Here is a 24,395-nt window from a genome sequence, read left to right as displayed (position 1 = left end):
CCGCTCTGCGCGAGCCCCGCCCCTGCCCCGCAGAAACAGCGGCGGCGCACGTGCCAGCCGGGCTGGGAAGGGGGAGCATCGCCGGCCCTCGGAACTGCTGCCTCGCCTCGCCCCGCCCCCGCCTGCTGCAGAGCCGGCACGTGCCAGCCGGGGGGACGGTGTCAGACAGAGTGACGTTTATTCACCCCCGTCACGCGGCCCCCTGCTGCGCGTAAAAAACAGAAACGGGGGCAAGTCAGTCAGCGCCGCGGCGCCCCCTGCTGGCGCCTCGCAGCCCGCGGAGGCTCGCTCGACCCGGCTCTCTGGCCTGTCCCTATAAAATCAGGGCATGTGGTCGCCCTGCCAGCACCGTGTGTACAGACGCGCTCTGAGGGCGGGGCCTGTGGCCTAAGGTCTCTGTAAACTGCGCAGCCGCCTCTTTAGTCCCAGGCCGGTGCTCAGGGAACCCGGCCGGCTGAAATCTGCTGTGGCGAGGGTAGGGGCACCTATCCCAGAGCTGCCCTGGGGAAGAGGGTGCTGCCGGGAGTCCTCTTCTCTGCTCACCTCCAGGGGCCCAGAGCACCTTCTGCACCCCAAACCCCTCATCCCCAGCCCCACCCCAAGCTCTCAACCCTCTGCCCCAGCCCTAAACCCCTCATCCCCAGCCCCACCCCAAGCTCTCAACCCTCTGCCCTAGTAATGAACCCCTCATCCTCAGCCCCAGCCCAGAGCCCCCACAACCCAACCCTCTGCCCCAGCCCTGAACCCACCCCCACCACATGAATGTTATATGCGCTAATATGATGGTCATCTGTCACACACCACCTCCATATTGGTGTACATAACAAAATGTATTCCACACCCCTGTGGGAAAAATTAGAGGGAACACTGACTGTGGGTCTGGGTCTTGGCCCAAGCTGCCTCTTAGCCAAGAGAATAGTTTTTCACTTGAAGAAAATCTGGTCACCTTACTGGAAGCAGCAGCAACTAGGAGTAGTTTCAGCCTAGGAAAGATGTATTTCTTTAAAAAGGGAAGGGAAGGGAACGTAGCCTTGCTTTTGCTTTTCTAAATATATACATACAAAGAAAAAAACTCCTACATTAAAACATAACCTTTGAGGGGCTGACTTTTGAAACTAAACAAATACAAATACAATTTTGATGTGGCCCACTTGTGAGCATGCAGTATTACTGAAACAAGAGGAGTGAGGTAATATTTTGCATTGGACCAACGGTGGTTAGTGAGAGAAGCAATTTGAACTTTGCAACCTTAATGGTGTTGTAGTAAAGCTTTTTGTATGCAAGATCCTACAGTGGTAGTTTTATTTAAAATGGTCAGAGACATGTTGACTCTCTGCTTTGTTCAGTGTGCGTGTGTGTGCGCACGCGCGCACCTTGAACTTTAAGATCCACACCAGTCCTCTACCCTGTCATCTAAAGGATTAAAAGTCAACAATAAACTGTTAGCATACATAGGAAAGGAACAATTTGCTATGCTTTCCACTTACCTATTTTTTCTCTCATTTCTGGAAGCAATGGTGGAACTATTTTTGCTAACTTTTAAACACACCCATCTGAGGCTGAGGCTAAGAGCAAACATGGATAATTTCAGTCTGAGTCAAGTTTGGCAAAAAATAAGTGACTGAAAATGGACATAAGTATAGGCATTATCATCATCTACCTATCAAAGCATTTATTGTTCCAGAGTACAGTTTGACCAAAAAAAGTTAATTAAAATTAAAATGACAGTTTTAAATGAGAAAATGAAATAGGTTGTTTCCTGTGAAGCCCTTGAGGAGGAGGCTCAGATGAGTACTATGTTTAGAAATGGGTACAGATAATTTCAGAAACATCTGACCCTAGCTACAATCACAACCAACACTGTTATGAAGACCCTGTGGATGGTGGAGAAGCTGAAAGATAAAATTTTGTAGTGGTATAGATGTTTTTTATAGGTAAACTAAAGAAGTTGCTGATGAAAGAATCTGATTGGAATATGCAGGTGAGCTTCTTCTGCCACGTCCCACATCTTAGTACATCTCTTGGAGAGTGTGCAGCAATAGTGGCAGCTAGTATCCATCTTAAATTTCATTTTCTTTAAAAGTCAACTTGGACAGCATCTTGAACTCTAAGATGACCTAGGTTCCGTCTGACCTTTTCGTATATGAAGATGGAGAGTCTTGAACATCTTTCACACTGAAGGACACAGACTGTTCCTATCTCTAGTAGCTGTAGAATCATTCTGGATATTCCTGGGTGTCTCTTGAGGTTGAGGCTATGAAGAAAGGATGCAGATGAGCCTGGAGCTCCAGAATATCAAGAGTGCATTATTTCCAGTGCTCACCTTTTTGAAGTTCAATGGATCCAGCTGCTTGAGAAGTTATTCTTCAATGGGAATGGGAGAAGGGAGAATATCCTCTGCTCTAGATCTATTTTTGTACAGATGGAAGCACAACCGTACTTATTTTGATAGTTTGAGCTGGAAAGAGGGATTGGTCTTATTTTGAGGTGTAGGTTTCTCCTAGGAGTTCAAGACCCAGATTTACCAGCTATGCAATGAGTCTCATGTTTAGTATCTTTGTTGTAGGCTAGAACAAAAGGTGCTTCTGCTCCTGAATGAAGGCTTGTAGTACATTTCTGGCTCTCTCCAGAGTGGGGAATGAACTCTTGGAGTTATCTGTGTTGTCAGCATCACTTCATCAATCTTCTCCACAAACTAGATTTGTCCTAAGAATTGTGAGGTACAAATATTTGCTTTGAATAAATTATCTGCTGTCCATAACTTTAGACAGGATTTCGCATCTGACTCCAGTGTTGACTGCCAGTTTCATGGAATCCAGGGATCGGTCTGCTCCAAATTAAGTAGCCTGAGATATTTCTTTAATATAAACTTGAATTCTCCTTAGTTCTGGGTAGCTACACTTTTTAGGTCATTGCACCAGGACACTGTGTCCCTGGTGAAGCAGATGGTTGTGAGAGTGTCTCTGAGTGAGTACAGCTGAAAAAGCTTCAAAGATCCTTTTATGTGTGGCTTTTATCTTTTTGTCTGCAGGGTGTTTTTCGGGAAGAAATCACTCAGCAGGAATTACCATTTCTTGTGCCAGGGATCCACCTGCACCATCAACCGTAGAAAGTGTAAAGAGTATCTTTGCATTCTAGGAACCGGTAGAATTACTCGGTTTGCCAACTGAAGTTCTTCCCATTGTTGAGAGTTTCTTGCTCCTCCCAAATGACCTCCTTGACGCAAGATTGTAGAAGAATGATAACGTGTGTCTGTTTTGAATAGGGGGTATTTACTTTTAGATTTAGCTTGTTCAGATTTCTCTGACTGCTCCCCCAATCTTTATGATAGTTACCACCTTCTTCCCCATGTTTTCAAAGCTGCCTGGAGAAAGAAGGGAACTTACTTAGCCTTCATAAATGGAGTTCTTAGAGATGTGTGGTCCCTATCTGTGTTCAGTTGCAGGTATGCATGCACTCCTTGTGCCTGAGACCAGCGAATTCTTGCAAGTAGTGTCTGTTTGTGCACACCTGCATCCTCTCTCCCCTACTACTTCGCACCAAAAAGTACAAGGGGCGGTGGGAACTGAGGCCTCTCCAGTTCCTCACCTCTTACTGTGTATCAGATGATCCAACAGAGCGGGGAAGGAGAGTGGGTAATGGAATACAGATGAGGACCACACGTGTCCTTTGAGTGCTGGCCTCTCTGTATTCCGCTGTGGGTGACTGAAAGCAGTATTCAGAGGAGAATAAGGAGGGTGTAAGGATGCAGGTGGTAAAGCTGTTCACCCAACCACTGTCCAAAGGATGCATCAGCGTAGGCTTGGACTATGTCAAAATGTCTTGTAAATTTGTAGATGGAACTCCACTTTGCTGCTAGTTACTTCTTGAAGTGATACTACCAGAGCTGCCTTCACTCTTATAGAGAGAGCCCGTACACCATGTGAGGTAGGAAAGTGTGCCAGCTGATAAAGTAGGATACAGCCACATATCTATATGGAGATCCTCTGGGAGGAAACAGCTGGTCTTCGGGCTTGTTCTTCTATGGCAAACAAACTTAAGTGACTTTCTGATTGGTTTTGTTCTCTGTAGATAAAATGCCAGAGCTAGTCTCATGTCGAGGAATGAAGTCGCTTCACTGGAGGCGCAAGGCTTCAAGAAGAACACAGGTAAATAGACAATCTGGTTTATGTGAAATTTCAAAACTACACTGGGATGAATTTGCATATAGTCATAGAAAGACCTTGTCTTTATACCATGAGGAGGGGCTGCCATTGGGTTCTCCAGCTTACCTACCCATCCGGATGAGGTAATGGAAATGAGGAATACAACCCTCATAGACAGGTGAAGTATCAAAGAGGTAGCCAGGGATTCGAAAGGTGACTTGGTAAGTGTTAAAGTACTAAATTGTAGTGCCATTAAGGGGTTGGCAATTATTACCAATTGGAAAGTTCTAATTAAGACCTTTAAGAACCTGGAGGTGAGTAAATATAGAGTAACCATCTGCTGGAGGGGGACACTCATTGGTTGCTTCCAGGTGAACCCATATCAAGCTAAGGAAGAAACCCATCTTGAGAATAATGAGGTAATCCAAAATATCAGGAGACACATGGGGTGCTGGGCCTAGACAGAGAAATGCTTCCATTCGACAAGGTAACATTTTCTGGTTGAAACCCTTCTGCAATTAATAACAATGAGAGGGGCGGGGAGGGCTCCTGCCTCATACTGAGAAAGAGGGGCGATCAGCAGGTTACCTCAAGTGCCTATATACAAATGCACGAAGCCTGGGAAACAAGCAGGGAGAACTGGAAGTCCTGGCACAGTCAAGGAATTATGATGTGATTGGAATAACAGAGACTTGGTGGGATAACTCACATGACTGGAGTACTGTCATGGATGGATATAAGCTGTTCAGGAAGGGCAGAAAAGGTGGGGGAGTTGCACTGTATGTAAGAGAGCAGTATGACTGCTCAGAGCTCAAGTATGAAACTGCAGAAAAACCTGAGAGTCTCTGGATTAAGTTTAGAAGTGTGAGCAACAAGGGTGATGTCGTGGTGGGAGTCTACTATAGATCACCAGACCAGGGGGATGAGGTGGATGAGGCTTTCTTCCAGCAACTCGCGGAAGTTACTAGATCATAGGCCCTGGTTCTCATGGGAGACTTCAATCACCCTGATATCTGCTGGGAGAGCAATACAGCGGTGCACAGGCAATCCAGGAAGTTTTTGGAAAATGTAGGGGACAATTTCCTGGTGCAAGTGCTGGAGGAACCAACTAGGGGCAGAGCTCTTCTTGACCTGCTGCTCACAAACCGGGAAGAATTAGTAGGGGAAGCAAAAGTGGATGGGAACCTGGGAGGCAATGACCATGAAATGGTCGAGTTCAGGATCCTAACACAAGGAAGAAAGGAGAGCAGCAGAATACAGACCCTGGATTTCAGAAAAGCAGAGACTTTGACTCCCTCAGGGAACTGATGGGCAAGATCCCCTGGGAGAACAACATGAGGGGAAAAGGAGTCCAGGAGAGCTGGCTGTATTTTAAAGAATCCTTATTGAGGTTACAGGGACAAACCATCCCGATGTGTAGAAAGAATAGTAAATATGGCAGGCGACCAGCTTGGCTTAACAGTGAAATCCTTGCTGCTCTTAAATACAAAAAAGAAGCTTACAAGAAGTGGAAGATTGGACAAATGACCAGGGATGAGTATAAAAATCAGAAAAGGACCTAGGGGTTACAGTGGACGACAAGTTGGATATGAGTCAACAGTGTGCCCTTGTTGCCAAGAAGGCCAATGGCATTTTGGGATGTATAAGTAGGGGCATTGCCAGCAGATCGAGGGACGTGATCGTTCCCTTCTATTCGACATTGGTGAGGCCTCATCTGGAGTACTGTGTCCAGTTTTAGGCCCCACATTACAAGAAGGATGTGGAAAAATTGGAAAGAGTCCAGCGGAGGGCAACAAAAATGATTAGGGGACTGGAACACATGACTTATGAGGAGAGGCTGAGGGAACTGGGGATGTTTAGTCTTCAGAAGAGAAGAATGAGGGGGGATTTGATAGCTGCTTTCAACTACCTGAAAGGGGGTTCCAAAGAGGATGGCTCTAGACTGTTCTCAATGGTAGCAGATGACAGAACAAGGAGTAATGGTCTCAAGTTGCAGTGGGGGAGATTTAGGTTGGATATTAGGAAAAACTTTTTCACTGTGAGGGTGGTGAAGCACTGGAATGTGTTACCTAGGGAGGTGGTGGAATCTCCTTCCCTAGAAGTTTTTAAGGTCAGGCTTGACAAAGCCCTGGCTGGGATGATTTAGTCGGGGATCGGTCCTGCTTTGAGCAGGGGGTTGGACTAGATGACCTCCTGAGGTCCCTTCCAACCCTGATATTCTATGATTCTATGATAATGGCTTGCACAGTTTTGGAACCGGAATGTTCTTGGTCTGATGCCCATCCAAATACTAAACCATGAGGTGAACAGCTTCCAGGTTGGGATGACTGACCCTGCCATTCTTGAGTCAAGAGTTCCAGGAAGGGATGAATGCTGATGAGTGGCTGGGCTAACGTATGCAGGAGACCTGGGAACCAGAACTGCCTGGGCCATTTGAGGACAAGGAGATTAACTCTTTCCGCCCTGTCGAATCTTTTGCAACACTCAAGGGAGCGGCAGGTTAGGAAGAAAGGCATAGTTCAAACGATTTGTCCAAGTGCATAGGAGAGCATCACCTCTGGAGAATTGGCCCTGAGCTCCCCTGGAAAAGTATGTGCTGCACTTTGTTTATCAGAGGTGAACAGATCCCAGGTAGGGGTTCCCTGCTGAGCAAAGATGTTCACCATTGAGCTGTGTAACCCCACCTGTGGCTGCTGGCAAAGTACCTGCTGAGCCTGTCTGCCAGCAAATGTTGGGTTCTTGGTGGAATACACACACCAGTTCCATAAACTGTCCACTTCTATACACAGAGGAATGGATCTTGCTCCTCCCTGTTTGTTTATGCAGACTATAGTTGTCATATTGTCTAACGGTGCAAGAATGTGACGAGACCTGGATTACTGGTAATAACGCCCTGTATGCTTCTCGGATAGCTCTGAGTTCTGGGAGATTTACGTGCATTCTAGTTTCCTGAGGTGTCCAAGTATCCTGTGTTGTGTGACCATCGATGTGAGCCCCTGAACTTAACATGGAGATGTCTGTGATTGTCAATCAGGTGTGGGGGAATAGGGAAGAAATGCCTACGCACACTGGTGTGGGATCTTTCCACCACATTAGAGAGGCCCTTTTCTCAGTGGGGAACGTCACTAGAGCATTTCTGCAGTTCGTGTTCAGTGTATATATAGATCAAAGTCCAGCCTTCAGGCAGCAGAGGTAGAGTTTGGTGAACAGTGTTACGTAAGTCCAGGAGAGTAAGGAAAATCTAGACTGCTGTCTATGGGTTGTGCATAACCTGGTTTATCAGGTTGCCCATGGCTTGGAAACTGCTGATAGGGACACAAGCCCTTGCTCTGAGTCAGAGGTCAGACTAAGCTCTTATGAAAGCTATAGTCTGGGTCTGAGCAAGGGTAGATTTTTGCATGTTTACAGAGATCCCCATGAATGTGGAACAGCCCTGTCTGAGTTGTGATGCTACTACAGAAAACACTTTAATAAAAACTCTGGATGTAGTTGCTAGACTGTATTGACAGTGGTCAGGATCTAACACAAAACTGAAGAATCTTCTGTGAGAAGGGTGAAAATCCACATGAAAATATGCATCTTTCGTATCGAGAGCTGTAAACCACATCTTTTTCTAAGGACATTATCATCAATGTCAGCGTAACCATGCAGAATTTTAGCTTGTGATTAAAAAAAAAAACACGTTGCTGCAAGTCGAGCATGGGTCTCCACCCTCCTCCTAGCAGAACTTTTAAAACTAAACTACATATAAAACTTTGAAATATTTAGAGGAAAACATTGAAAAGGATCAGTTCCAGACACTGGAGATTCCCACTCAGGCCATACGGCTGTAAGGAGGAACTGGAGAGGTGTTGGTCTGCACTGTTCCTTATACCTTCGGCATGGAACATAAGGAGAGAGGGGGCCCAGGCATGGACCAATAGATGCTACTTGCAAGAATTCTCTGGTCTCGTGTGTGGAGCGCATGCATACCCACAGTACAATACACATAAGGACCAACACTCAAAGAAGAACTATGAATTACCATTCCGATTATATTGAAATATGAGCACAGGGGCACCAAACCCATTCTCCCTCACCCAAACAGGCTGAATAGAAAATAGGAGGCCCTGCCAAGAATATGGACAGGTTCCCTGATAATAATGATAATTCCCCTTCTAAAAGATACAGAAAAGCACCCCCAGATCGTCATTGTCCTCCACAAGCTCCAGCTTTTCTCAAAAACTTAAGGCTGCAGAACATAACTAAACCAGAAAAGCAAAAGAGGATTTTGAGGCCATTAGGGCATCTAATCTGACCTGCTATTTAACACAGGCTGTAGAATTTCAACCAGTAGCCCCTGTAATGAACTTAATAACCAGGGTGCTTAAAGCATATCTTCCATAAGCCATCCAAGTCTTGATCTGAAGACTTTGAGGTGAGTATCTACCACTTTCCTTCATAGTTTGTTCCAATAGTTAATCACCCTCACTTTTAAAGGTTGTGATTTCTAATTTGAATGGATCTGAAACTTCCAGCCACTGGTTCTCATGTCTTTCCCTGCTAAAGAGCCCTTTAGTAACCGTTATTTTCTTCCCATGAAAATAATCATACCCTATAGTTGCCTCTTGATTTTTTTGACAAGCTAAACCAATTAAACTTAAGTCTCACTCTAAAGCTTTTGTTGTTGTTGTTCTTTTCTGCACTGTCTCCAATTTTTCAACATTCTTTTTAAAATGTGGCCATCAGAACTAGGCAGTATTTCAATATTGGTCTTACCGGTGCCATAGACAGAAGTAAAGTCACCTCCCTCCTACTACTCACTACTCTATTTATACACCCAAAGATTGCATTAGCCCAGGGGTGGGCAAACTTTTTGGCCCGAGGGCCACAATGGGGTATAGAAATTGTATGGTGGGCCATAAATGCTCACAAAATTGGGGTTGGGTGCGGGAGGGGATGAGGGCTCTGGCTGGGGATGTGGGCTCCAGAGTGGGGCCAGAAATGAGGAGTTCAGGGTGCAGGTGGGGGCATGGGGTGCAGGGGGAGTGAGGGCTCTGGCTGGGGGAACAGGCTCTGGGGTGAGGCTGAGTTTGGTGCAGGAGGGTGCTCTGGGCTGGGATCAAGGGGTTTGGAGGGCAGAAGGGAGATCAGGGCTGGGGCAGGGGGGTGCGGCATGGGGGGAGGCTCAAGGACGCAGGCTCTGGGCAGTGCTTACGCCTGAAGTGGCCCCCAGAAGCAGTAGCATGTCCCCTCTCCAGCTCCTGTGTGGAGGTACCGTCCCTGCAGCTCCCATTGGCCACAGTTCCCGGCCAATGCGAATTGTGGGGGTGGCACTTGGGGCAGGGGAAGCATGCAGAGTGGAGCCCCTTGGCTGCCCCTACATCTAGGAGCCGGAGGAGGCCATGCCACTGCTTTGGGGAACTGCACGGAGTGGCTCACGACCCTGCTCCCCAGATGGAGTGCCGGAGTAGGGCAAGCCCCAGACCCCGCTCCCCAACGGGAGCTCGAGGGCCAGATTAAAATGGCTGTCGGGTTGTAGTTTGCCCACCCCTACATTAGCCCCTTTTGTCACAGCATCATATTCAGAGCTCATATTGAGTTGTCTATCCACCATGACCCCCTACTGTAGATCCTTTTTAGTTATTGCTGTCCAGGATACAGTCCCCGTTCCATGACCTACATTTTTGTTCCTATCTGTATGACCTTGCATTTGATTGTATTAAAATGCATTTTGTTTTAATGGGCCCAGTTTACCAAGCAATCCAGATCATCTTATGACTGCCCCATCATAATCATTTACAATTCTAATCTGTAAAAAGGAGTACTTGTGGCACCTTAGAGACTAACAAATTTATTTGAGCATAAGCTTTCGTGAGCTACAGATGCTCAAATAAATTTGTTAGTCTTTAAGGTGCCACAGGTACTCCTTTTCTTTTTGCGAATACAGACTAACATGGCTGCTACTCTGACCTCCAATCTGTGTCATCCACAAGTTTTAAGCAGCAATGATTTTATATTTACTACTTTATCATTAATCAAAATATTGATCAGATCCCCAAGGAACCACCCTGGTAACACACTCATTCAATAATTACTTTTTAAGATCTGTCAATTAGAGAGTTTTCAATCCATTTAACATGTCCATTATTTATATTGCACAGTGCTATTTTTAATCAGAATGTTGTGTACTAACTCAAAATATACTTCTGTGCATTTATCTTTACCATCCAAATTTGTAATCTCATCAAAAAGTGAATTTTTTTTTAATACTACCAGTGTACATAAAACTGTGTTGACTGACATTAACTGTATTCTTATCCTTTCATTCTTTATTTATTGAATCCCTGTCAGCTTTTCTATTTTGGCTGGGATTGACGTCAGAATCACCGGTCTGTAATTACTTGGGCTATCCTGCTTGCCCTTTTTTTTTTTTTTTTTTTTTTTTTTTTTAATACTGGCACATTAGCACTCTGCTAGTCTTCTGGAGTTTGCCCAGTACTCCAAGTTTTAATAAGAATTAACATCCTTAAGTAAGAGATCTCCTCGGTCAACTTTTTTAGCACTTTTGAATGCAAATTATTTGGGCATGCTGACTTTGAAATGTTTATCCCTAGTTTATCCCTGTTTAACATCCCCCTTAGTAACAAATGCAGGCGTGGATCCTTGTAAAAGCTCTGAGGTTTTTGTTTTTTTTTTTTTTTAAAAAAAGAAGAGTCAGACAGCAGGCCAGAATTCTGCAACTTTTCCACTCTGGAATGGATTAAAACCAGGAGGAGGGGGAAATGTGGGGATTTATGTCTAATTAACCCCAAACCCTATTAGGTGAGGAGGGCCAACTTGTTGAGCCCTGTCTTTTCAGAGAGGTTACGGAAGACGTCTCAGCAGGCAGGGAGTAAGATGTCCTAGCTTGCCCTCCAGACTGACAATTTAAGATCCGTGGTAGTGAGCAGCTATGTCAGAACTCCTCTTCTGCTGCTTCTCCTCTTAGCACTTCTTGGGTTTTTGGCTTACTCTTCCATAATGAGGAGGGACCACATAGGAAAAATGGGGAGGCTCTTCCCTTTGAAGGAACACAACCCTGCCCCAAAACATGCTTTAGAAACTAGTATTTTAAAAATAAAATAGGATTGTTGAACAGCCACTTGGTCTCCAGAGGCAGGGCCGAGCCCTATGGACAAGACTTAATTGTCTCCTATGCTTGAAGAAAGAGGCACCACCCCAATGTCTCAGATTGGGGATCCAGAAAAAGCAGTATTTATTTTCTCTGTTGATATACATGTTTCTTTCATCACTATTTTAATATTAAAGTATACAAGTAGCAACAGAACTAGATTGAAGTTCCCCCCTCAACGTCTGGATTCATAATAGATGTTCCATCTTATAGTCTATCTTGTTTTATCCAATGAATAATGAAGAACAGAGATGCAGCCTAGTGCCTCTCCTTTCACAAGGAACCTGCCAGCCAGAACTATTCCACAGGGTAGGTGGAAGTAGCCTATTGTGGAGTACAGTGTGTTGCTGCTCTGGGCAGGGGCATCCATAAATGTATCAGTTAATGCTTGCTATTGACAACAGGGTATGCTCTAATTAGATTTGGAGGTAGAGGTAGGGTGGAAGCTGAGCACTTCCCCTATAACACATACTATGGCCCAAAGGGGGGTATAGCACATGGGCTCGTATTAGCTGGGTCCACCTCCAAACACATTCCTACACATTGTGGACAAGTTCTATTGCTTGCCCAAGCAGCACTTTCAACATTTTCTTCTGCCCACAACTTGACACAGAACAGGATGGACTGCTGTTCCTCACTCTCCCTCCCCCTCCACTTCTCCCCCACACTTTCCAAGCCCAGAGTTGTAAATGCTGCAACTCTCTTGCAATTGCTGAGTAACATCAATAAAGCCTTCAGCAGTGCAGGGAGTTGTTTTCTGAGAATGGAGTTACAACTTAAAATAGTGAAAAATAGCCTTGTAGTTCACCTACAAATGATGCTTGTGAAAGAATAATTGTTTGACTTTGGGAGAAAGGGGTGGAAGATTGCTAAATAAGAATCAGCAGACATAATTCCATTTACCTTTTAAATGTTTATCCTCCTGTTGTAACCAGAACCCTCTACTACCTGCCTATACATAGTAAACTGAAATAGCATCCAGGAGCATATGATAACATAGAATAAAATATTATTTTCTCCCAGTGATTAGGGTGTGTGTAAGAGAATGATTGTCAAATATTGTAAATGTGTAGCATGAACAATGCAAGTTGACTTATGAAAGATTGTACTTTAGAAAAGCCAAATTTTCCCCTCTCATGCACAGAATGAGAGCCCTTTGAATGCATCAATGGGCAGAGTTTGTCCCCAACCATTTAGGCTTGTTTTATGAACCTATAATTATATTTGTATACTTCCTTTGAAAGTACTGTATTTGAACTTTAAAAGATCTCTCTTTAAATCTAGGCCTAAACAAAAATTACACACCAAGGTTGAAAATAAAAATCCTAACAGACCTACTTAATTTATACTTATATTAGATGGCAAGAATTCTGAGGCTCCCTTATATCCTCAAGGGTTTAATCCAGGACTCCAAATTATTACACTTCAAAAACCACTAATTACCAGCCCAACCAAGCAACCACTGAACAATGCAGCCAATTAATTTTCAGATAAAGCAAACATTTATCCCTTCTGACAAGGGCATTTCTAAAGTACTAAATACAAAACACTTAAAACAGCGAACAATCTCAATAGACAATCTGGTTCATACTTTGGCATCTTTGCTCTGCTTAAATAATCAGAGACAAAGAAAGATGAACAATTTAAACCCACAAATGTCTACAAAAATATACTGAATTAAGAGCTATATTCAAATCAGAAAAGGAACAAAATATTAGGGCACAAATGGTATAAACTAGATTTCCATTAGGCTTAATACAGACTAGCTGTGCCTGTTCCTGATCCTACGGGAGCACCGAGCAAAGGACGGCTCCTCTCCCTCACAACTAGCCAAGGAAGATCAGGAAATGTGGGAGGAAAGGGGGAGAAAAGTTGAAACCAACCACCAGTTACAGCTCTGGCTTCAGTAATGGTGCAGACTGAAGCAGTCTGGGGACTGCTCCAACTTTTGCCAACTTGCTGTGGTTCTCAAGGAATGATCTGCCAGCTAAAATAGCCGGAGTCTAATATTCCAGCCAATTTCCCACCCCTCAAACATGCCCTTCTCCACCCTCAATGCAGGTGGTTAGCTACAGAACTTGGAGAGAGATGTAGGATACACCTGTGCCATATGCCCACGGGGGACAACCCCCACAGTGGGGGAATCTCCAGGAGTGGACTTATGGATGGCTTCCACTACCTTTATACCACCAGAACAGTGCAAAGAGCAGAAACATGGTAGAGAAATTATTGTAGTCCCTTGACCTTACTGAAATAGTATTTTTGATTCTTAAGCCCTAAAGGTTAGACAGCACGGATCTATGACAGCAAAGTGAAGGGTTAAATGTTGATAGCAAAACAATTAGATTTGAACTAACGGAATGAATTTTGGGTATGAAGGGGCACCACTGAAAATAAAACTGTCATTAAGAAAAGTCTTTATGCTATCAGATTCATGAACATCTTTCTTCCTGAGATTCTTACTGCACTGCACCATATCAAGCCACTGAGAAGGATTTAAATACCACTCCTTGAACACTTTGCAAACTGCATCAGAAACTGATGCAGAACTACATATTTTTAGTTTGAAAAATATACATTAATAATTGTCCAACTCCCTTTCCCTTGTATGTTATAATAAGTTGAAATTATTTTTGTTCTCAACAATGGCAACTTAAACATCAGCATGTAGATGTTGTATGACGACAATCAGAATTTGGTGTGGTTTATCAACAATCTAACAATGAGGCACTTTTAAGGTAAAAAGTTTAAATTTAAAGAAGCAGGTGGGCAACTGTAGCAAACACATCTGAAATAATATTCTGAGCCTCAAACTTTTCACCCATTTAAAAGATAAACAAGTTTTAAATACACAAGTTTTAAAAAATACACAGCACATGTTTCTTTTCATATTTTATAAACATAAACACACACAAACCCTTAGGCCCAAGAGTTCACCTGCATTTCGTGGTCTCAAATTTACAGCATGGAAGTCACATATTAAAAATGACAGTACCACCTGTCTGCAAAACCCTATTTTTACCAATACCATTTTTTAAAAATTGGTAAATATATATTTTCCATTACTAGTTGGTTCAGGTTGTGTATTTTCAATAGTGGTAGCACTGTACATTTGAAAAGCTGTACTAATTCGTTATTAATGTAATATTCATTTATTATTTCTGATGTTTGTAATGTCATCATTCACCACTATTTTTATAATGTACAGTAATATTTGCAAGTCTGTTACTGTTGAATGAGATTTCATACATTAAGAGGTGTTAAAATCAGCTGTTCTTGAATGCACTTATATTGTAAGGCCCAGGTAGTAGCACATTGCAGCACCCAAAATAATACTCAACATACTGCTATTAACCTGTTGCCAGGTGTTTAACTTTTTTTAAACTCTTGTTATATGTAGTAAAATACCAGTAAAGACAAAATTTTGCCCCTATAATGAGGCACATTTTGGCATCTGTGCTAAATGCTGCTGCATGGGCAGGCAAGTGCAAGTCAAAATATGAAAAGGAGAGTCATGATTTGACGTTAATAACTTTTTCATAGAAAAATATAAATATATTCCCTGAAATATAGGACAAAGAAGAGCCAGCATTCATCATGAATCCTAGCACTATTACCATAAAAAAAGCGGACTGGCTTTTCCTCTTAAGGTTATGTTCCACAATCTATGTCATCTAGACCTCTATCATCATCACCACCACCATCATCATCATATCTCACAGTCCTTCTACCCCCATTTCTAGTTCTTATTTTAGAACGTCGATTTGCTCTTTTATATTTGGTGTAGTCCACATCGTCAGAGTCATTTTCTTGATTAAGTTTAGAGCGTTTTGTTCGCTGGGGCCTTCTGGAAGGCTTAGATACATTTGAATTTTTACCTTTTCTAATTACTTTAGTTTTTCTTTTTCTTTTCCTCTTTTTTGTTTTTGTGGCATTCCTATAGCTACTGTTACTAGAATCAGTTTCAGATTCTAAATTGGAAGAGCAATTTGAACTGGCACCAGGTCCAGATTTTCCAATCTTTGCAGTCCCAGAAGGATCAGTCCGCTGGCACACAGAACTTCTTCCACCTTCCTGCTCTCCTGTTTCAGACTCTGTGTCCTTTATGGCACTCAAGCATTTTGCTTTTCTGAAAGACATCCCGGCCTTTTGACCGGTCACCTCCTTGGTTTTTTTACCTTTGCACTTGCCTGATTCAGAACCTGCCTCATCCTCAGAGTTGCTCACTGCATGGTGTTTGCATGCAAAAGTCGACTGGTCAGAAGCTTTCTTACTGCTCCCATCCTCTGATTTACGGCTTTTGGAGTCATCCTCTGAAAATTCCACTGCAGAATTTTTCACTTTAAGAGACGCAGCACGGACAGTTCTGTGTGGCTGCTTATGGTCATTACTATGCCTGTTCTTTTGTGTCATCTTTGTCTCTTTTTCAGATTCAGATTTTCCCCTTTCAGACTCTCTAATATATTTTCTTCTAACAGTAGCTGAATTAGGCTGAGAAAGTGTTTTACTGTTGGTATGTTGCTCTTTTACTTTTTCACTTTCAGACTTGAAAGTGGCATCTACCTTAGAGCTGTCCCTTAGCCTTTTCTTGGATGCAGCAGACACAGTCCGGTGAGGCAGTTTTCTATTCTTTTTTTCAGTGCATGCACTTTCTGAGCTGGAGAGCTCTTCCTTTATATCACTCATTATCTTAATTTTATTAGCAGCCAAAGTAGCACTTCTGCATGGAGTTTTTTTTCTAGTAACAGTTTTGGCATTTAATGTCTCACTAGAAAACTTTGTATATTTTTTGTAGTCATTCATATATGTCCTGCTCCTGAGCACTTTTGTATTTTGTCCAATCTCCTCAGAGGTTGATTCTACAAAATAAAGATTTAAAAGTTCCTTTAAATAACTTACATTTCTATTAAAATCATATAGTTTACTCGGTACAAGCTTTACTACTAATGCTGAAATACACAAATTAAAGTACAGATTATGCACTTCTCAGCGATGTGCAGTTTACGTTGGGTAATTATTTAAAATAAGATCAGCAATGGACATCCTTTTAACTTTCAACGTTGTGCTTTTGTTTGAGATAAAAGGACAGGAAGCGACATTCTTTGCTCACAATGACAGTCAATCAAAAAATCACTACTTACCTTCAAGAAGGGGAATGATTTCCAGATTCTAAATATCTATGAGTAGTGTTAAAACTATCATTCTATTGCAAAGAAGTCTCTAAAAGAAATTACACATATTTATGAACCTGTAATAAATTTTGTTCTGCTAAGGCAGAGGCAGCCATTCAGAAAGCAAAGAAAGTACAAATTCTATTACCAGAAGAACTTTAATATTTTATGCAGTTGATAAATGATCAGGAAAGTAAAAGAATTTTTTCAACCCAGATCTGGACTGTGGAACTTACTCCCACAAAAGTAATGATCACAGGCAGTAACACTTTCAGAACTGAACACATACCTCATTTCTTCAGAATAGCTCTCCCTTAAATTCTTCACACAGAGACACGAGGTCTTATAAACTCATAATTAGGGCCCTACCAAATTCACAGCCATGAAAAACATGTTGTGGACTGTGAAATCTGGTCTCCCCCCATGAAATCTGGTCTTTTGTGTGCTTTTACCTTATACTATACAGATTTCACAGAGGAGACCAGCGTTTCTCAAATTGGGAGTCCTGACCTAAAAGGGAGTTGCAGGGGAGTTGCAAAATTATTTTAGGGAGGGTCACGGTATTGCCACCCTTACTTCTGTGCTGCCTTCAGAGCTGGGTGGCTGGAAAGTGGCAGCTGTTGGCCGGGCACCCAGCTCTGAAGGCAGCGCCCTGCCAGCAGCAGCGTAGAAGGAAGGGTGGCACTACCATACCAAGGCCACCCTTACTTTTGCACTGCTGCCTTCAGAGCTGGGTGGCCGGAGAGTGGCGGTTGCTGGCCAAGGGCCCAGCTCTGCAGGCAGCAGTGTAGAAGTAAGGGTGGCGATACCATACCATACCATGCCATCCTTATTTCTGTGCTGCTGCTGGTGGCAGCTCTGTCTTCAGAGCTGGGCTCCCAGCCAGCAGCTGCCTCTCTCCAGCTGCCCAGTTCTGAAGGCATTGCTGCTGCCAGCAGCAGCGCAGAATTCAGGGTAGCAGTACTGCAACCTCCCCTACAATAACCTTGCTAACCCCCCTCCCCTCCACACAACTCCTTTTTGGGTCAATGACAATAATGTGAAATTTCAGATTTAAATAGCTGAAATCATGAAATTTACAGTTTTAAAAATTTTGAAATTAACCAAAATGAACCATGAATTTGGTAGGGCCCTACTTACAATGCTATTTATTCTACAGACCGTGAAGCAAGACAGACAAAATATCTCTCTATTTTCATGATGACCGGTGCTCAGATACTACACAGTGACAGGGAACAGAAAGGCCAAAAACCAAAAAATCTTCCTTTTGAGACACAAAACAGGCAGGGATAGGGGTGGAATGTGAAAAAACTGACAACAGAAAGTACAAAACTAGTAAAGAAATGTTAATTTTCCAAAAAGATAACTTAATTATGTTATAATTAATGTAATTAAATATAAAAGTACTTGATAGTATCTAATGTTCTCTGACATGTCATGATGTGTCTTTAAAACCTAGTTTGTTTAATTTCTTTAGATATTAAAAGAATAATATATAAAGGAAACAGGGGGGGGGACTGTGCTGCACTGATGGATTCCATGGTAGGATGGGATCACTGTTTATAGATTTGGTTTAATGAAATTCCATAAAACTGTATTAAGACTGTATATTTTATTACTGTAATTACAATACCACCTACAATCCACAGAGATTAAAAACAGAAAAAACTTTTGGAAAAAAAGCTTTTTAGGTTATCTGTATATCACAAAGCAGCAAATAAGGACAAACCCCTTTTTACCCTTCTCAGATGGTCAGAAATGTATCTTTAATACATTTGATGTTGATCTGTGGATGAATCTTTTTTAAAAAAAGATTTCTAATTTAGCCTTTGATCAGAAAGCATGTTATTACCAGAGCCCTGCAAATCCACAGATATCTGCTTTATATATGCGGCGATCCATATCTGCAGACCATTTTTGCGGATCATGGATTGGATGCGGATACAACTTTTCTATCTGCAAATCTGCGGATATCCACTTTATATTCACGGACCATTTTTGTAGATGGATGTGGATACAAATTTTGAATCTGCGTAGGGCTCTAGTGCTTCATAGTCTAGTGAACATACATTCTCAGTAAATATTGGGTGTTCAAAACAAAACAACTTTATAAAATATTGTGGTGAAAATTATATATAATAGCAAGGTTGACACTATACATTTTGGTTTCATGTTTTTTCACAATAATGTATTGGCAAATTCTCAATTTTCTGAAAAAGTGAAATTTGAAAAACAAATTCATGGAAAGCACTACAGAAGTGCTAGGTGGTGACACTTTATTAATCTTAATCCATTTAATCAGAACATCTGCTGGACGACCTGTTGTGTCCATTAAGAACTCTTGAGTAAGAGCATACACTAATTTTTATTAGTAAAGCCGCTGCTGTCAGAGGAACTGCAAAACCTGTTGTCTCTGGACAAGCCCATCTAGGAGTTGAATGGAAGGCATTGTCTACAATGAGACAAGGACTACATCTGCTGCCTGCCTAGTGCCAGGAGCTGCACTGGTGGCAATATGTAGTGGCATGGAAAGAGCCAATATAACATATCAGAACAGAAACTACTGAAGTTCTCACACGGCATGTATCACAGCCATAACAGGACTGAAAGCTAGTTCAAGAGACACCTAAAAAAATGTGGTGTAGGCAGAATTGTCCTTATTAAGTATTGTTATTTAGTATTACTAAGCTTAATTAGTTCCCTGGGAGATGTCCCAATTAAATGTAAATGCCCCCCAAAAATGTCTCCCCTCACACAAGCCAATCAAAGGAGTATATACAATAAATCTCCTACTGCAGTTGCTAGAATTACCATAAATGGTGGTGCTGCCAGGACAACCAGAAATGCTGGACTTTGGAAGCACTGACCCAATACTGCAAAGTGATTTGTGATGCCATGATTTTGGCTGTGCAGACAAGTACCCTGAAGATCCAGAGAACAGTGTTTGCCTGAATCACCAATTTCATCCTGATGCTTGATGTTCCAAAGAAAGAGTTCATCCTCTTCCAGTCTAGAACAGGACAGGTAGGGACTATAAAATGTTGACACCTCCCCTCCACCCCATCACTGATCTGTGCACTTTAACAGTGATAAACTTGAGAACATCCTTAATTCTTTGGTTTTGGAAAATCTGGAGCAAAGTAACTAAACAAAATAGCTGCAGTGCTTTGAAATGAATCATATAAACCTCATTCTATTGTGTCCAGTTAGAGCTGAGTGAAATTTTTTTGGTAAATTGTAAATTCAATGGAAAATGTTTTTTCAGGGCACTAAAACTGTGAATTTGGGTCAAATCAGCCTAAGTTTCAGCAGAAACCAATGCAGCCTGTTCAGAGTGGAGCTGCATACTAATTTAAACTATCACAATTATATTATGACAGCCTTACATTTGTCATATTGGCTGCCTATTGAGGAGCAGAATGGTTTAAAGCGGACACCTATCAACTTAAAATAATTACATTACTGTCTGAGTAATCCCCCAAATTACTATAAATGAAAAAATGAGAAAATAAATTTCCCATTTTTAGTTTTCCTTTGCATATTTACACTAAAATATTGCCAACATTTAGTTTCACTTTTTCCTCTACATAAAAGAATAGTTTCTCCTGTATGTGTGGAATTTTCTACACAGCAATAGAGGAGATAAAAACATTTTAAAGACAGGAAAATTATAAAAGCACAGAAATGGCAGTTGTCCTCCTGGGCAGATGTGGTGCCTAAGGATATTTGCAACTCACATTTGAAATGTGCTAGTCAGTGTCTCTTTAAATCAGCTCTATTGGTTTTTGAAGCCCTTAAGGATGCTGGCTCTGAATACATTTTGATTCCACATCTTTAGCTTTGTACCATGATGCACGTGTTTTTACATACTACTCTCAACACAGATCTTATCACATCCAAGATCAGCAGTTGATTATGCTTCAGCTGTGGTGAGCCCCATGCAGCACAGAACTCTTTCCATCCCTTCTCATTTTATTAAGAACACCTTTGCTTTTCTAGAAGTTTCAGAACATTCATGTTGCCTGACACATACTATCTTGTCTTTCAGTCTTTCCTTTAAAATTAGATGCCCTCATTTCATTGCTTATATTTTAAGAGGGCAGTATTTTATTGCTTAAAGGGACACCAATTTAAACAAACAAACCATAACACAATGTCAGCAATCACACTGCTCTATTTTATCAGCACTTCAATGCATTGGCTGCTGTATCTGGGGAGTGAGGAGTACTATATAAAGTATAATTATTTCATGACAAGTATGGCCACCTTCAAAAAAAAAGCAAGACATCAAGAAGCTCTATGGATAAGCTATCTCTCAGATTAAAATCCTTCATAATTTACTATATTAATTAGATGCATCCCTCAGGTTTGGCATTAACAGATGTTGCCCTCATGGCTGGAAAGGTTTTGCACCATTGATCCAGTATTAGAAAACCTGTATTTATCGTTGCCAGTTTGATCTAGCTGTTAAAAACCGATTATTGCTTTGTAAAGAAAAAACATTAAAAATAAACCGACACGTTTTAACTCGGGAATTGTATAATTTTTTTTTTTGGAAGGATTAGCACTCTTTCATTAAGAGAGGAGACAATGATTCATATTTGAATTTTTGCTCTATTTAAGATATCAGAAACTGGAAGACATATTAACATTTTGAATCCAAGAACATAAAAGTACAATACATTGAGAGCTACAATTTAACCAGAGAGTAATGGGAAAAAAAGGGATATAAACCAGATTTTCTTCAAGCTGCAGAAGATGACAGATAGGTTAAAACATCCACCTTTCATACTAATGGCAAAACCTCCCCCTCAGAGCATCCCCCTCCCGCCCCAGAAAAAAAAAAAAAATCAAAGCTCAATGCTGGCTGATCTATTTTGGCACTTTTCACATTTATCATGGTTAACAACTTTCCCACAGAAGTTTAAGAAAAAAATCTTTAACTGATCACCTTTGAACAGATAGCATTTTGCAGCTTTTTTTTTCTTTTAAAAGGAAATACATAAAGTCTTAAGTCAGGAAAATTTTCCTTGGTGTTTATATCACTTCTCTTTCCTTTCTACCACAAAATATATAAATTCAAATTGGATGTAATATTTTATATAAAAATTAAAGATTCCCTTTTACAATATTAAAAAAAACTCTTCAAAGAATTTGAAAAATAATTTTTCATGTCTCCAAAAATAGTAAGTTATATAGTGGATTCAAATATTTTCTACTTACAAAACAAGTTTCAGATAAGAGCCATTTAATACCAAAAAATTACTGAAGGGTGCTGAAAATAAAGCCAATACTTTAAAAAATATTAACTGAATGGAAATAAGTATCTATGGCAATGCAGCTACATATAAAGTTTAATGGGCAATCAAGGGCTCAGTGACTGTTTTGTTGCTGATCATCTACTCTACCTGCCATTCTTATACATTTAATTGATGTTAGAAATCACTTGGTGTATTTGGCAGAAATTAATAAGTGTTTAGATCTTAATAGGTCAAAAAATTATTTCTTGTGGGAAATTGCCAAGATAGCAGAATTAGTCACAAAACACCTTAGATGACTTTCTTCCTGAGATTCTCACCCCATGTAAACATATACCCATATGTCTCAAAAATATATCAAAACTATCTGCCGAAGAAGGCATACAATACTCATTTTAAAGTGTGACAATAAGTTATGTGGCAATCAAGAAAAACGTAGGTCAGTTTGCAAGAACGAAATGGCAACATTTTGACAAGTTTGTGTTAGAAACACAGCGATGACCCAACTCCATATCCTCCCCCCTCATATTTGGTAGTTTGAAGAAATTATTTTGGTTGAATTAATAGCTGGAAAAGGGTAACTTTAACATGAAGATTTTAACTTATTATAATGCAGTTAAGGCAGGTCATCTTTCCTCAGCTGTCAAGTTAGAGGTGGAAAATAACTCTGGGCCCCATTTTTTTACAGTGGGGTATGCAAGATAGTAACCCTCTCTTCAAGCCCACGCCCAGGCAAGATGGGCAGAGTAGTTTAATGTTATCTTTTGTGTTTTCATTCTTAATCATGTTTGGTGTCAAGCAAACAAAAAAAAGTAGTTTTTAGAAGCTGAGTAAAGTAGTACATGGGCATGTTACTTTAAATTCAACAACAATTCTGAGACTAGAAAAAGGGGGAAGAGTACTGCAGCTATAAGACAGATATAATTATGCAAAGGTACAATATAGGCTAACAAAATATGAATATAAAATATTAAATTCTTACTTTTCCTTTATTCAGTTTACTATCTGGTGAATTATTTACCATTGCTAGCTACAGTATTATTTCATCCAGGATCTTAGAGTTACTGTAAAAACATGCCTCTATTTCCCCCACACTCCTATTCAACCTACTGATTTGCTACATGAAGTTGAAAATATATGGAGGGTGCTAACCACGAGTAAAGCAATATATGTTCTGGCTTCACAAAGCGCAGACCTCTCCAGTGAAAAGACTGGTCCTTCTGCAGTATAGTTAAAAAAAGCACTCTGCAAAAAGGAGATGGAAGAGAGAGAGAGATTATATTTTTCTAAAGAGTATGTATACAAGTTCCATGTACCACAACTCCATACGCTAGATTCAATCCCCTTTACTGGGGATTACAAGTCATGAGAATTCTCCAAGCCCTAAAACTAGTTGTAGTCCCTATGAGGATGGTATAGATGCCTCCCACTTACAATAGAACAAAAAGAGCAAGTAAAAAAAAAAAATACTCGCCCAATTGCTTCTGTTGCAATATTTGTGGGAATTCTCTAAAGTAAGGTCTGCTAGGGCACTTGGGATGTTCTTTCTTTACTTTTTGCAATCTTTTTTTGGGAGGTTGCAGGGGGGGTGGGGGGGGGGGAGGGAGAAGATGGAGATAAGGTAGTTAGAGCAGTTTTGGGGACTAGTGTCTCTATCTCCCTAACATCTTTGGAATAGTTAGGAAAAGAGAATATGCAGACTGTAAAGAGTCTTTAAAGTTGGCTCAACTATGAAAGAACCACCAATCTCCTAAAAGAGGAAGTTGTAGCGACACACTAGATATGGCCCAGTGAATCGCAATGTCATTCTGATGAGCCAAGTTGTCAAAAAAATTCCCAAACTGGAACTACATCTCATTTAGCACATGGAAGTGCATATGAAAGAAAGATGAGAAATGGAGAAGAATAAACTCGAGAATAGGTTGAAACTGCAAAAGCAAAATTAGGCTAATGAACATTTCTATGAGACCATAACTTTGGGCTATTCATTATCAACTGTCTGCCAGTGAGATGCTGCACATAAGAAAATTTCTTAAGGACCATAAGAGTGACTTAACACTTTGGCTGAACACACGAAAAATCAGAATATCCCATGAAATCTGGAGAAACAGATATAGGGGACATCTCTGTATCTGTTGGACAAAAAGCTTTATCATCTTGAAAAATTTACACCAATAGTAAGAACAGGAGTGCATGCAGACACCAAATAAATACCAGAATATTGCTATCCTGGACACACTATGTTTTCACCTTAAAAAAAAAAAAAAGGTAGCAAAACTGCCATCAAAACAAAAATTAAAATAAATTTTGCAGATTCCAATTTACCTCATGGAAGCAACACTGTATTAAAAAACAACACCTTTCAGTCAAATAATAAAAATTATTTAAATTTAAATTAATGGCTCTTATGTATTCAACTGCATTAACAAAGCAAATAATTTGGAAAAATAAAAATAGTTCTCTACTTTGTAAAGTAACTGTTACTTTACTCATGTCGTCAAGATCAACAGGACTAATTATAAGACTTATTATAAAACTAGGTTACTGTTAGCTGAAGTCTTTAGAATAAGGAACAGGTGTTAGAACAGTCCACTTTGAGATTCTGAAATTTCTAAAACCGTATGCCATCAATTTTCTCATACAGCACCGATCCTCAACATTGTGCTAG

The 24,395-nt window shown here is 41.0% G+C and overlaps 1 protein-coding gene across 2 annotated transcripts in view; it reads right to left on the bottom strand.

Annotated features, from left to right (window-relative positions):
• Nucleotides 1-10,546: 10,546 nt before the first annotated feature.
• The window catches only part of BRWD1 (bromodomain and WD repeat domain containing 1), a 113,014-nt gene continuing 99,165 nt past the window's right edge, over nucleotides 10,547-24,395 (bottom strand). Inside the window, exon 42 of one of the 2 annotated variants that reach the window (XM_037903863.2) lies at nucleotides 10,547-16,157. In XM_037903863.2, coding sequence (XP_037759791.1) covers nucleotides 14,950-16,157 — 1,208 coding nt within the window. In that variant the 3' untranslated portion in view covers nucleotides 10,547-14,949. Of the gene's footprint in view, nucleotides 19,480-24,395 lie in introns of both variants that reach the window. The other variant, XM_043538220.1, reaches the window with a different exon arrangement.

Source organism: Chelonia mydas, chromosome 1 (genome assembly GCF_015237465.2).
Source record: "Chelonia mydas isolate rCheMyd1 chromosome 1, rCheMyd1.pri.v2, whole genome shotgun sequence".
NCBI lineage: Eukaryota > Metazoa > Chordata > Testudines > Cheloniidae > Chelonia > Chelonia mydas.
This window is presented reverse-complemented; position numbering and strand designations above follow the sequence as displayed.